Below are 15,978 nucleotides of genomic sequence, written 5' to 3'. Positions count from 1 at the left end.
AGACATAAAAGAATTTTTTTAATTGCCAGCAAATCAACTCTATAAAAAATGCTAAAGGAGATTTTATATTAAAAGGAAGTGATATCAAATGGAAACACATCTTTAGAAAGGAATGAAGAGCAACAGAAATGGTGAATATGTGAGTGATTATGAAAGACTATATATATTTTTCTCTTAATTTCTTTAAAATATGTCTCACTGTAAAGCAAAAATTGTAATGTCCTATTGTGGGGTTTATAATGTATTTACATGTGATATATGTGACAGAACCACAGTATAATTAGATATTTTAAAAAGTATCTTTAGTAATTGATACAAGTAAACAAAATTCAGAAAAAAACATAGATGATTTAAACAGAGACATCTTTCAACTTGATGTATTTGGCAGTTATATCCAACAGGAGAATTCACACTCTTTGCAATAGCACCTGCAATGTTCACTAAAATAAGTCAGAAAATTAACCTAAAAAACTTCAAGTATTGCACTTCAGAGTGGTTTTCTGATCACAGTATAATTAAATCAGAAATCAACAACCAAAAGATATGCAAATAAGAACAAGTATTTTAAAATTAAGCATCATATTTCTGAATACTTTTAAGGAAGAACTTAGAAGATTGGAAAGTATTTTAAACCTAATTAGCATAAAATTAAAATATGTCAACATTTGTTATGCAACTCAAGCATTTCCTGAAATTCTTGATTTAGTGTTGTGATTACAAAAAACTTTTTAAATGAATATTCTATTTCTTACTTCAGAAGCTAGAAAAGACAAGAAAATCAAATCCAGATAAACAGAAGTAAATAAATATTACAGATAAGAGAAGAAATCAATAAAATAGAAAATAGACAAAGTATGATGAGTTTACATATTAGTCTAAGTTCTCCAAAAAATAGATCAACATGTGTGTGTGTGTTGCTGTGTATGTGTGTTTATTTTAGGGAATTAGCTCACATAATTCTGGCAAGTGTAAAATTCAGCAGACTAGAGGAGCCAGGGAAGTGTTGAAGTTGCAATTTGAGTCTAAAGGCACTTTGGTAGAAGAATTCTCTATTCCTCAGGTGTCAGTAATTTTTCTCTTAAGGCTGTTAACTGGATAAGCCAACCCAAGTTATAAGAGTAGTCGTCTTTATTCACAATCACTTAAATTGATTTAAGCGTTATCCTCATCTAGAAAATACTTTCACAGAAAGATTTAGACTAGTGTTTAAGCAGATGTCTATGTATTGCGGACTAGACAAATTGCCACATTAACATCATAATTAATTACAACCTCTGGCTAGACGTACCAAGAAGAGGAGAGAAAGAAGCCAAATAAAATCAGAAATGAAAAAGAAAGCACAGTGCATACTGCATAAATGCAAAAAACCATGAGGGAATACTATGAACAATTATATGCCAACAAATTTGACAACCTAGAAGAAATGAACAACTTTCTAGAGACTTATAGCCTGCCAAAACTGAATCAAGAAGAAATAGATCAACTGAACAGACTAATCCCTAGAAATTAAATTGAATATGTCATAAAAACACTCCCTACAAATAAGAATCCAGGACCAGATGGCTTCACAGGTGAATTCTAACAAACATACAAAGAAGAACTTATACCCATCCTCCTTGAACATTTCCAAAAGGTCGAAGAAGAAGGAACACTCCCAAAAACATTCCATGATGGCACCATCACCCTAATTCCAAAACCAGACAAAGATACCACCAAAAAGAAAACTTCTGGCCAATATCCTTGATGAATATTGATGTAAAAATTCTCAACAACATTTTAGCCATCCAAATCCAACAACATATCAAAAAGATCATACACCATGACCAGGTGGGATTCATCCCAGGTGCACAAGGACGGTTCAACATATGCAAATCAATCAACGTCATACACCACATTAACAAAAGAAAAGTCAAACACCACAGGACCATCTCAATAGATGCAGAAAAAGCATTTGACAAAGTCCAACATCCCTTCATGATCAAAACTCTTACCAAAGTGGGTAAAGAGGGAACATACCTTAACATAATCAAAGCCACTTATGACAAACCCACAGCAGATATTACACTCAATGGAGAAAAGCAGAAAGCCTTCCCCCTAGAATCTGGAATAAGAAAAGGATGCCTACTCTCACCACTGTTATTCAACATAGTACTGGACGTCCTAGCCACAGCAATCAGACAAACAAAAGAAATAAAAGGCATCCAGATAGCAAGAGAAGAGGTAAAACTGTCACTGTATGCAGATGACATGATGCTGTGCACAGGAAACCCTAAGGACTCAACCCCAAAACTACTTGAACTGATCAACAAATTCAGCAAAGTAGCAGGATATAAGATTAACATTCAGAAATCACTTGCATTTCTGTACACTAACCATGAAATATTAGAAAAGGAGTACAGAAATACAATACCTTTTAAAATTACACCCCCCAAAAATCAAACACCTGGGAATACACCTGCCCAAGGAGGTAAAGGCCTTATATGCTGAGAACTATACAACATTAATCAAGGAAATTAAAGAAGAAGTAAAGAAATGGAAAGATATTCCATGCTCCTGTGTTGGAAAGATTAATATTGTAAAAATGGCCATACTACCCAAAGCGATCTACAGATTCAATGCAATCCCTGTCAAATTACCCATGACAGTTTTCACAGAACTAGAACAAACCATCCAGAAATTTATATGGAACCACAGAAGATCCAGAATTGCCAAAGCAATTCTGAGGAACCAAAACCAAGCAGGAGGCATCACTCTCCCAGACTTCAGGCAATATTACAAAGCCACAGTCATCAAGACAGTGTGGTACTGGTACCAAAACAGACATACAGACCAATGGAACAGAAGAGAGAACCCAGAAATAAACCCAGACAGCTATGGTCAATTAATCTTTGACAAGGGAGTCAAGAACATAAAACGGGAAAAAAAGACAGTCTTTTCAGCAAATGGTGCTGGGACACCTGGACAGCTGCATGCAAATCAATGAAACTAGGACACACCCTCACACCGTGCACCAAAATAAACTCAAAATGGCTGAAAGACTTAAGTATAAGACAAGACACCATCAAACTCCTGGAAGAGAACATAGGCAAAACATTTTCTGACATCAACCTTACAAATGTTTTCCCAGGTCAGTCTTCCAAAGCCACAGAAATAAAAGCGAAAATAAACCAATGGGACGCAATCAAACTGACAAGCTTTGGCATGGCCCAGAAAACCAAAAAGAAAACAAAAAGACAACTTACAGAATGGGAGAGAATAGTTTCAAATGATGCAACAGACAAGGGCCTAATCTCTAAAATATGCAAGCAACTTATACAGCTCAACAGCAAAAAAGCCAACAACCCAATGGAAAAATGGGCAAAGGACCTGAGTAGACATTTCTCCAAGGAAGATATACAGATGGCCAACAAGCACATGAAAAAATGTGCAACATCCCTGATTATTAGAGAAATGCAAATCAAAAACTACCATGATATAGCACCTCACACCAGTCAGAATGGCCATCATTAATAAGTCCTCAAATAACAAACGCTGGAGGGGTTGCGGAGAAAAGGGAACCCTCTTGCACTGTTGGTGGGAATGTAAGCTGGTACAACCACTATGGAGATCAGTATGGAGGTACCCTAGATATCCATGCATAGGACTACCATATGACACAGTAATTCCTCTCTTGGGCATACATCTGGACAAAACTTTGCTTGAAAAAGGCCCATGTACCCGCATGTTCATTGCAGCACTATTCACAATAGTCAAGACACGGAAACAACCCAAATGTCCATTGACAGATGATTGGATTAGAATAATGTGGTACCTATACACAATGGAATACTACTCGTCCATAAACGAGAATGAAATAATGCCATTTGCAGCAACATGAATGGAACTAGAGACTCTCATCCTGAGTGAAGTAAGTCAGAAAGAGAAAGACAAATAGCATTTGACATCACATATCTGGAATCTAATATACAGCACAAAGCAAACTTTCCACAGAAAGGAAAATCATGGACTTGGAGAATAGACTTGTGGTTGCCAAGGGGGAGGGGGTGGGAGTGCAATGAATGGGGAGCTGGGGGTTGATAGATACAAACTATTATCTTTGGAATGGATTAGCAATGGGAGCCTGCAGTGTAGCATTGGGAAGTATGTCTAGTCACTTATGATGGAGCCTGATAATGTGACAAAAAGAATGTGTACATGTATGTATAACTGGGTCACCATGCTGTATAGTAGAAAGAAAATTGTATTTGGGAAGTAACAATAAAAAAAAATTAATTGAGTCAAAAATTGAGTTTTATTTGTGGCTTGACATGAAATATCTTTTTATTTCCATATTATAGACAACTCACGCACACCAGAATGCATGCAGACACACACACAGATACCATTAAATCAACTGTTTTGGTTTGAACTGCACTTTTAGAGATTGCTGCTTTTAATTTAATTTAAAATTATGTGAACACATACATGATTTCAAAGTCAAAAGTACAAAATAGGACATATTCAGAATAGTTTAGCATTTATTCCTGTCTCTTACTTGCTTTCCTTCTTCCTTCTAAGAAAACATTTAAAATTTTTTTGTTTCTCATGATGTATATATTTATAATTATATATACATATAAGTCTAAATATATGTATATCAATTTTAACACAAAAATTAGCATGCTAGTGTCATTCTTCCCACCTTAGTGTTTTCACTTTACACATACCATATAGATTCCTCCAGGGCAGTATTTAGAGGTACTCTTCAACATTTTAGTAGTTGCTTTATGTTCTACCGTGTATAATTTATGCAGTTAATTTAGGTAGTTCTTACTGATTGTCATTTGAATAATTTCTGCTCTTTTGCTATTAAAAACAATGCTTCAACAAGTAACCTTGTACCTTGGTTATTTGGTATTTTCACAAATGTATCCTTAAGGTAGAATTAGGATTTCTGTGTCAAAAGCTAGTAATATTATAATATTTGTGGATATTATCTTGCTGTGATGTTATATTATTTTTTATACTCATAAATAATACCTATGAGGAGTTCCCCTCCTAGCTCAGCAGTTAAGGAACCCGAGTAGCATCCATGAGGACGTGGGTTTGATCCCTGGCCTCGCTCAAGGGGTTAAGGATCTGGCATTGCTATGGGCTGTGATGTAGGTCACAGTTGAGGCTCCGATCCTGCGTTGCTGTGGCTGTGTCATAGGCCAGTGGCTACAGCTCCGATTCAACCCCTAGCCTGGGAACCTCCATATGCCACGTGGTGCAGCCCTAAAGAGACAAAAAGACAAATAAATAAATAAAAAATAAAATAATGCATGTGAGCTCCCCTTCTGTACAACTTAACCAATAGGCCTTCTTTAATATTGATGTCAGATATTTGATGCTTGAGAAGTCAAAACTGCTATTTCAGCTTAGTTTTACTCTTCATAATATCTTAACATGACAGATTAAACATTTTTTTATATTTGAATTTTATTTTTATCTTCTTGTATATGAACTGTAAATTCATACATTTTTCCAATTTTTCTATGTACATTGGTGTCTTTTTAGAAGTTTTTTTTTTAACTATAGCTCTATTCTTTGTGATGTGAGTTGTAAATCATTCCTCTAGAATCTGTTTCATCTTTTTTACTTTCTCAGTTTTAGCATGCATTTAAAATATTAATTTTTTGTATTCAATATTATCAGTGTTTATCATTCATAAACTAAGATATAAACTTATATTTTCTTATAATAGATGTATAGTTTTTAAAAATTATTCTTTTATTCACTTAGAAATTGTCCTGGCACATGGTGTAGTGAATAGATACTATATATCTTTTCCTGTATTTCTATCCAGTTATTCCACCAACACATTAATAGGCCCTTTTCCCACTGATTTATTATCTCATGTACTAATTTTCTTATGTGTTTTTAACTTATTTATGGGGTTGTTGTTCTTTTTTCCTCCTGCAGTAAACAGTTTTAACTCTCTTATTTTCTGATCCTCTTTATCTGTTGCTTCAAGCCACATCTTAAAACATTATATTCGTTTTTTACTTAAAATATTTAATCTCCAGTTTTAACCTGGTTGGGTAATTCTATCTAGAGAGGAGAGTTATTTATTAGCATCATTTTTCAAGCTTTTTTCAACTGTATTTTCTTCTACTTCTACCTCGAATTTTTGGCATGTTTTCTTAGGATGGTGGAATATACTGCATGATTACACACTTCAGACTTGCAGATAAATATACAGATTTCCATTACAATTGTTAATATTTTATTGTGTCATATTCCTCAAGAACATTGGGATAAAAGTCGAGAACTCTTGCTTGTTGACATATAGGTTTTATATAGTAATAATAGTACTTATATTTATTAAGTCCTGAAAATATGCCATAAAATTCATTATTTATCTGATTAAAATCTATTATCTCATTATCCCTCATAAGATAAGTATTATTATCTCTCTTCTCCACATGTAGAAACTGAATCTTAGGAAAGCTAATGTACTTAAAGTTATGATTAGTTGAGGTGTAAGTAGAGTTGAACACATCTCTTTGACTTCAAAGCTTATATTCATAAAAGCTAACAATAAAAAATGACAGGGATGGATCCAAATGAAACATTTTGTACCAATAAGTTGAGAGACTCAAATCTCTCTAAATATTTTTTAATGCTTATGGGCTATTGTTGTATACTGCAAGATGTCATGTTGCCTACAAGGCAAATTTTATGTTGGCAGACTCACTCTTCCTGTCACTCTTGATAATATATTCATGGATTATGGGTTGTTACAGTGACAGTAGTGGGGCTGTTATAAATGGGAGGAGTTTCTTTTTTAAACCTCTTAAAAGTTGACATATATATCTCCTTATTACCAAGCGTGTTTTTTTTTTTTTTTGAGTTAGGTTTATTGCAGTTGCTTCCATCATGTTTTTAATGAAAATGAACCAAATACAAATTTAAGAAACAATCATAAGTTAACCTAGTTTCTATTACCCTTAGAAACATTCAGGAAGGCACAGGAGTATAGGAATACTAAGATATTTATGCATTTCATTGTTCTAAGAATTAGTGAGATCATATTTTGTAAGTATAATATTAACTGCATCTGAATTCAAAAATAGAACAATTACAGAATTCCCACTGTGGTGCAATGGGTTAAAAATCCAACTGTGATGGCTCAGGTTGCTACAGAGGCATAGGTTTGATCCTGGACCCAGCACAGTTGGTCAAAGTATCCAGCGTTGCTACAGCCATGGCTCATATTCAGTGCCTGGCCTGGGAACTTTCATAAGTTATGTGGCCATAAAAGGAAAAAAAAAATAATGATTACAGGATTATCAAAGAATACATTGAGGCTGTGTATGTGAATGTGCTTCGACAGTTGCTAAGGAATAGGAAAATAGAAGGTATAATTTTCATGAAATTTACTAAGTAATTTACTCACTTCAATATATATGGTGTCATTATCCTAGATTAGTCTTAACAGTTATAGGAGATCTAAGGCTTTATCCTCGAGTTCATATTCCATTTTCTGAGCCGTTTCATTGCAGTCTTCATGTCTTTGTTCCTCAGTGTGTATATAATTGGGTTTAAGAGAGGAGTGACCACAGAACAAAACACAGCAAGGAATTTATCTAATGACTTAATGGGGAATGGCCAGGCATAAATGAAGATACATGGTCCAAAGAACAAAAGAACTACTGTGATATGAGCAGTCAAAGTAGACAGGGCCTTGGATGACTTCTGTGAAGGGAGATGCTGGATGGTCACTAGGATGACAGTGTACGAGATGATTAGGAGAACAAAAGAACACACAGTGAGCACACCACTGTTAGCAATGACCATGATATCCAACCTATAGGTGTCTGTACAAGCAAGCCTGATGACCCTAGGAAGGTCGCAGTAAAAGCTATCAACCTCATTGGGACCACAGAAAGGTAAGTTCACTGCAAAGGCCAGCTGGCTCACTGAGTGGAGGAAGCCAGTTCCCCATGCAGCAGCAACAATGCCAACACATACATTGCTAGACATAATTGTGGTGTAGCGAAGGGGTTTACAGATGGCCACATATCTGTCAAAGGCCATGGCTATAAGGGTCACCAGCTCACTCCCACCAAAGAAGTGAAGGAGAAATATCTGAGCAAGGCAGCCCTTGAAAGAGATAACCTTGCATTTACTGAAAAAGTCAGCAATCATCTTGGGGGCTGAGACTGAAGACAGGCACAGATCAATGAGTGAGAGGTTGGCCAACAGGAAATACATGGGGGAGTGAAGGTGAGAATCAGAAGCCACAGTTAGGACAATAAGAAGGTTTCCAAATACAATTCCTACATAGAATACCAAAAAGAACACAAATAGAAAAGTCTGGAGTTCCTGAGAATTGGAGAGTCCCAGAAAAATGAACTCAGTCACCATGGAGTGATTTGTTCCACTTATTGATTCATGCCAGGAAATAGTTTCTGTAGTTACCTTAGAGAAGGGAGTGAGAAGAAGTCAGAATCACTGCATTTAAATTCAAAGCCTCATTTTGTGTCATTCTGCTCACACTCACAATGACATTCTATGGTTTGTTATGTAAAGGCTTTCAGAGTGCACACCATTTTATCCCACATTCCACATCCAAATGCAGCATTTTATCCCACACTCATTCCCTGAATACAGTTTATAGTCCAGTTATCCAGGTCATAGTGTTTCCACTTATGTTAGGCTTATGCCTCATAAAATATTTTCTTCATGTTACCCTCTCCACCAGATTTGTCTATATCATCACCCTGCATTTATATCCTTTTTCCTTGAACTTCATCACAGTTCATATTCTGTGGACCATATTTTAGCTCTTAAATACATACAAAATTGTATGATATTCATATTTACAAAGCTTTTTATGCTATACATTTTTGAGAAGGTATTTTAGTGGCTTAGTTGTCCATTACCATAATTTTGTGTACAGTTATTGGAAACTTTTCTATCAAATTAAAACAAATCCTCATTCACAGTTTTGCTGAGGGAGGTACTTGCAGTCTGTGGGTTATGTATGTATCTGTGGATCTTGAATTCATCCTTTTTAATACTTATTTTTACCATTTTTAAAACATGAATACCATTATACTCCTTCTTGTGGTTATTATGAATTTCAAATTAAGTAGTAAATATAAAGTATTTTGTGCAGTTTTTGCTATTTAGTAATTGCACATAGATTTATATAATTATTGGTAGTAAAATTTATCACTTCTGATTCATAGAAGAACCCTGGCTCCTCCAGTCATTTAAAAATTTACTTGTATTCTAATAAATAGCAATCATAGCAAGATTTCTCTTTCCTGTATTCCTCTGTTCCCTACTATTCTAATAATCTATAAGTATTGAATGTGGGGCACAATTCCAATATATTTTTCATAATCTGTCAGAAGCTTGGATAGCAGCATAAGAGCTAAGATAGATGTAGAGATTCAGGTTTGTGGAAGTTTAAATTTCTGAGGAGTCTAAAGAGAAGTTATAAGAATTTATATCTGATAGAATTTATAGCTAAGAATGGCAATATGAAAATGCCTAGAAGATAAAGTCAAAATAAAATGAATTAGAGGTGAAAAATATAACAAAAATTATATTTAAAAAATGACAGAAAGAGGTTAAAAGGAAAAGAAGAAAAAGTGAAGGAAAATGTTTGAGAGCAACGTGAAGGAGCTTTAATAGGAGATGAAATTGAAAAAGGAATCTGGAATGCCTCTTATAGGATTAGTGTATTATTACGTAGACATTGAAGAACTATGGGGGAATTATGAATAATTGTTTAATATACTTCTAACAAATGGTAAATAGTTAATACATAATACCCATTATTAAGGTAGTAATATCAGGACATGTCTCAACATGAAGTGGGAATTTAAACAAGAGGATAATGCCAGTATGTTTATTCTGAGTGATTGTGAGCATTGACGTGGCTTTAATTCTGATAATAAGAAGAAGAACTAGTACGGCAATATGTACTATACAGAGAACTTTTAGAAACAAGGATAACATTTGAAGAAGGTAAAGGGTGATGATAATGACATGTAGAGATATTGTTGGGATATCTTTATAAGTTGATATCTGCTATGTCACAGCCTGAAAAGTGGTTGTTGGACATAAGCTGAGAAGGCTGTTACCTTGTATACTGAGGAGAGCAAGTGAGTACTCACTCCGTTCAGAAGTTTTGAAGTAAGTGAAGTAGAAAATGGATTGGTATCCTGAAGGAGAAGCATGGCCACGAGAATACTTGTAGGATGAAGTATAGGAGTTAAAAGGCAAGTAAAGCGTAAAAGAGAGGAGTGGAAATTGATGGGTGTCAGGGAGAGAAGAAGCAATAGAGTGTTACTCATCAAATTTCTTGGGGGAGTAGTATTATTACTCTTCAGTACTTACCTAATTAGTTATCCCATGGCCCTTGGATATTATATTTTTTCTTCCTTATCCATCTCTTAGCCCTATCCATGTTAAATATCCATATAAAACTCCATGTTACTCTTTTTAACGTCCTATAAATATTTAGCAATTCTGACTTTATTTCTGAGTATAAAAAGAAATCTAATAGTAAAACAAGTCATAAACACTCATTTTAGTCCCCCTCTGCTTATTAGCACAGTAATAAATATAGTAATCATCAACAATAAAGAGAATGGGATTCCTATTGTGAGACCATTTCTGACATGCCTCGTTGGTGGGCATGTTTCTTTAGAATCAAGGAATGCAATTTAGAATTGAACCTGGATATCTACTGATGTGAAACCATTTCATTTTATTTAAAGAGAACAAACTTGATAGTTCTCTTTCTATAGGTTATATAATAAGGATAATGAATTTCCAAAAGATTCTCATTTGTAGCAAAGTGATTTTCTACCATGGTAACAAGTAAGAATTCAGATATGGTATTCTTTAGCAAAAGGAATTCCTTGCTTGCTTAGTTAAGACATCTCATTTCCTAAGTATATGCTACTGAGGATAAAATGATAACGTGGAGTCCTCAGAGTGGGACCGTTTGCTACGTAAGCACAGGGTCCCCTTTCTAAGCTTATCTCTGACTCTTCAAAAATTATTTAAGAAATAATTAGAAGAATTGTATTGCTTCTAAGTTACACATTAGGTTTATTGAATAAATCCTACACGTTGGTGTAATCAAAATCTTACACATTGGTGGTAGCAACCAGGAGCAGTCAGCTAAAATTGAACCAAAAACACCTTCTCCATGCACACTAGATTTAGCTTAGGAAGTCAACCATTAGACTGCTATATGTTTGTCTTAAACATCTTTTCCCCCTTTTTAAAGATAAACACCTTAAGGCTATAAATTTCACTGAGATTAAAGTCATGAGATTTGAAGGGTCTAGCAAAAATCCACTGTGTGAACTTGGGTATGTCATTCAAAATCTCTGGCCTCTAGGTTTCCTGTTTTAAAAATTAGTTCCTTGTATATTGTATGAAAAGCTCTCAAAACAAAAACAAAAACAAACTTCTAAGAGTTGGAATTGTACCTTTATGTGAAAGAAAAGCCCCCAAACCAGGTTTCACTGCAGTTGTAGGAAGGAGGGTAATAACGTAGAAAAGAGAACACCAGATTTGGAGAAATATGGGGAAAAGGACCACCAAAAAAAGGACCATCTGGAGAAGAGCCTTATACTTATAATGCTTGTATAACACTAAGTTGTATAACACAAGAGGGACTATCCTTGTTAATATTATTCGTATTAACTCTTCTAAGTATTTAAGCCAACCTCATGATTGTTCCATTTTTCCTGAAAATACACATGCTATTGATAGAAGCATCTCATTGTCCATAAAATGCTATCTATGACTTGGTTAGTTTTGCTAATATATTTCACTTTCACATTCCACCTACCTCCTTCATTACTGGAAAAGACTATAGCAATTTTCAGAGCAAAGAAATGTGCTGATTTTCCTTTTTTTCCCAACTTTCTCATGAAGTGTAAAATTTCAAAGAGAATAAAATCTATATACATTGCCCTGCTTAGTAAATCATTTGGTTAATTTAGAGCCATTTATGAACATGATCAGAGGCAGGCAAGGAGATCTTGGAAGTAGCCTGAACTTGAGCTACTGAGATCAACTCTTATAGTCTCACAAGTTTTCCCATGAGGAAATACACAAAACCTTTCTGAGTTAAGGGCTATTGTCACAGCTTGTGGGCTCACATAGGTATTTGTATGGCCTTCACTGAATTTAAAGGTAAATGATAAAGAATCATAGTAAAACAAGATAAAGCTGTGAAATTAAAATCCATACATGTTAAAACAGTAAACAATAATGCTTTAGATTTTGTAAAAAGGGGATAGCTAAGAATTTGTGGAGAAAATATAGCAAAAATACTTTGACCAATAATCAGAAAGTCCCACTTCTGATCACTTATCATTTTATTGAGCAGCTTCAATTACCATACAGTGGTTAAAACTAAGGTGAATTACCACAATTAATGTCCCTTGAATTAGACATAGAAAGACACCCAAGCAATCTCTCAGTTATGCTCTTTAATCAACAGATCTTCCAGATTTTACCTGGAAGGTGTCAATCATCTTCTTTGTCCTAAGCACCTAGTTTAAGAATGAGCACATCAAATAAGAGCTGATTGGATTATCCTCCTCTAGGAAATAAATCCCTTCAAATACTTCTAAAATTGTAGATTTTTTTTTTTTTTCTTTTCTAGGGCCACTTCCCATGGTATATGGAGGTTCCCAGGCTAGGGGTCTAATTGGAACTGTAGCCGCTGGCCTACACCAGAGTCACAGCAATGCAGGATCCAAGCCGTGTCTGCAACCTACACCACAGCTCACAGCAATATCAGATCCTTAACCCACTGAGCAAGGCCAGGGATTGAACCCACAACCTCACGGTTCCTAGTCAGATTCATTAACCACTGAGCCACGACGGGAACTCCTAAAATTGTAGATTTTTTAAAGACTGAATCAAGGAGTATTTTGAACAATATTGAAAAAATGGAACATAGGCAAATTTTGCTTTATAGAAGGTTTTAGAGTCTATTTATAAAAATAACATTGTGCAAAACACATTAACAATCAAATCCTGAAAACAGTTCTTAAGATTTTAACATAGTGATAGTGTTGATCTTCCTATTTGTCTAACTTAAAGTACAATTAGGATGGACATTGTTTCCTCCTCCATTTTAATGTCTGCTGGTTTATATAAACCCATATTCTATCCATTGGATTCACATAATTCCCATAAGAAATATTAATTAATTTCTATTTATACTTACTATCAGTTGATGGTACTGAAGTTAAATTACATGTATATACATATATACATTTATTTGTAAATATAAAATATCCATGTGAAAATCAAATGTAGCCTTGGTGGTAACTACAATTTAGATTTGTAGTTTAGGTAGAAATGTAACATTTTATTCTTATGATTAACAAAAATTGCTGCAACTCTATGTAATTAAATTCCTTGATTCAATACTTCCTTTTCCACAGACTTGTCAAAGGCAATAATGAAAATGTACACATTTTATAGTGTTCATAGTGGTCATGAGGGTCGGGATGGACCATGACATTCGTCTTTTGCTCTTATCAATGAAATCTGTTATGTCATCTCCCTAGAACTTATGACCTGTCGACTTAGCCTTCTCATTTCTACTTTCATATCTCTGTTCCTTAAAGTGTATATGGCAGGATTTAAAACTGGGGTGACAGCAAAGTCCACAATGGCCAAAAATGTATCCAATGACTTAGTAGGGAAAGGCCACACATAGAGAAACATGCAAGGAAGGAAAAACAAAAACACCACAGTGATGTGAGTTGACAGAGTGAAGAACGCTTTGGATAAATCCTTTGAAGAATGTTGTCGGACAGTGACCAGAATAAAGATGTATGATACAACTAAGAGAAAGAAGGTGCCCGTAGATAGGAAGCCACTGTTGGCTGTGACCACAAATTCTAGTCCATAATTATCTATGCATGCAAGTTTAATAACCCGAGGAAAATCACAGTAAAAGCTCCCCACATTATTAGGTCCACAGAAAGGTAAATTTATGACAAAGGCAAACTGAAAGACAGCATGAGTCACTCCAGTTATCCAAGCAGCCACTACCAAAAGCATGCACATTTGGGGATTCATTATAGTTAGATAATGGAGAGGCTTGCAGATTGCTGTGTATCTGTCATATGCTATGGCTATGAGCAGAACCATCTCAACTCCTCCTGTAACATGGATAAAGAACATTTGTATCATGCAGTTGTGGAAGGAAATGGTCTTACAATCACTGAAAAGATCAGAGATCATCCTAGGAACTGTGGTAGACGAAAGGCCCAGGTCGATGAGTGACAGGTTGGCCAGCAGAATATACATGGGGGAGTGTAAATGAGAATCGGAAATCACTGTGAACACAATAAAGAGGTTTCCCAGGATAATTCCCACATAAAATGTAGAGAATAAGAGAAAAAGTAAAAACTGCATTCCTAAGGATTGTGTAAGTCCCACTAACACAAATTCAGTTACCACAGAACTATTTGTTTGGTCCATTGAATTGTAAAGAAAGGAAGACTCTCAAGTGATCTGAAACAAAAGAAAGAAGGAATCAGCTTGGAGGTACTGAAAATGTTATGTTAAATGTTGATAATTTAAAATTGTACTTTTACTTAATTGATAATAGACTATATACAAAATAATGTGAACCTATGGTATAAATCATTTAGTACAGCAAAACTGCACTCAGAGGCAATATATTGCTTTAAATTCTCCTTTTTATTCAAATGCTTGAAATAATCAGACAGCTTATGGAGTCTGAAAAGAATGTACAACATAAACTCAAAAAATTCAAGTAAAAAGTAATTTAAAACAAAAATATTCAATTTCAGAAAGTTGGAAGAGTGTATATGACCAGTATAAAGTGGTTTAAAAAATAAAAAATAGACAACCTTTTAAAAATATAATCAGGAAAAATTAAATTAAAGTTAGAAATGGGTATAGAAATGAAGAATAATAAAGATACCTCTGAAAGCTGTTTCCAGCATGTGCTTAAAACAGTCTACCCCAAACCACCACAAAAATCATACTTGAATTTGAAACACTATAGAAAGACAAAAAGTTGATGTGTTCATAGTATAAAAAGAGAGTTCAAATGATTTAATAAAACCTCTAAGGCCTAATATATAGTGATAATAAATAATAATGATAATAGACAATGGACAAATGATAGGAAGAGAGAATTCAGAAATGTACACTATATAAGTGTGTGTGTGTGTGTGTGTATAAGACGAAATATAATACTATAATTTTCCTATTAAATAGTAAAAATTTTACAATTGTTTTTATCAAAAACCAACAAAGTCTCATTGAAATAGGCACCTTCATACATTGATGGAGAAAATACAGACTGTTTCAAAGGTAAAGAAAATATTTTGAAATCATGTATCAAGAATCTTGAATACTGTCTGGTACAATAATACTCCTTATGGTTCTTTTTGTTCAGGAAAAGATTTTTTTTTTTTTTGCGTGAAATGTTCATCACACTTTACAGCTGGTAAAACTTTGACCAATTTAAATGTCAAACATTAGGTTTAATTCTGTTATAAATATGCATATATATATAGTGATACAGTTATTACAATTAGTGTTAATAGAAATGTATAATAACATTAGGAAAAATTTTCTTTGTAATATTAAGGCATAAAAGTAAGCAGTTTGTATAATACATAATTTGAAAACCAATAGTTGATTTTGATTTTTTAGAGCTTTAAGAAAATCCTCTAGATTTTGAAATATATTTTTCAGTACACATGTTAGATTTCTTGATAAAAAAATCAAAGAACATGAAGAGTTAGGGATTGGCTAATTAAAATGTTTGAAAACAAAGATTCACTCATAATTACTGAAGACTAACAGAGCAATTAAAGGACTCAACATTTTTCTCATCCAATCAGCCATTTTCATGAACTGTCAGAATTTGATTCTTAGATATTATTAAAAGGAGGACATAGCTAAATAATTATA

The 15,978-nt window shown here is 34.2% G+C and overlaps 2 protein-coding genes across 2 annotated transcripts; both read right to left on the bottom strand.

Moving 5' to 3' along the window:
• Positions 7,474-8,442, bottom strand: LOC100157950 (olfactory receptor 4F4-like). The gene has a single exon (XM_001927921.7). The coding sequence runs from the start codon at positions 8,389-8,391 to the stop codon at positions 7,474-7,476; it is 918 nt and encodes a 305-aa protein (XP_001927956.4). The 5' UTR covers positions 8,392-8,442.
• On the bottom strand, positions 13,570-14,522 carry LOC100152708 (olfactory receptor 4F6-like). The gene has a single exon (XM_001927913.2). It carries the CDS (start codon positions 14,506-14,508, stop codon positions 13,570-13,572), a length of 939 nt encoding a protein of 312 aa, XP_001927948.1. The 5' UTR covers positions 14,509-14,522.

Source organism: Sus scrofa, chromosome 7 (assembly GCF_000003025.6).
Source record: "Sus scrofa isolate TJ Tabasco breed Duroc chromosome 7, Sscrofa11.1, whole genome shotgun sequence".
In the NCBI taxonomy this organism is placed as follows: domain Eukaryota; kingdom Metazoa; phylum Chordata; class Mammalia; order Artiodactyla; family Suidae; genus Sus; species Sus scrofa.
This window is presented reverse-complemented; position numbering and strand designations above follow the sequence as displayed.

Coding starts and splice junctions, on each gene's coding strand:
- LOC100152708 (XM_001927913.2), bottom strand. CDS start 14,508: ATGGACCAAACAAATAGTTCTGTGGTAACTGAATTTGTGTTAGTGGGA.
- LOC100157950 (XM_001927921.7), bottom strand. CDS start 8,391: ATGGTGACTGAGTTCATTTTTCTGGGACTCTCCAATTCTCAGGAACTC.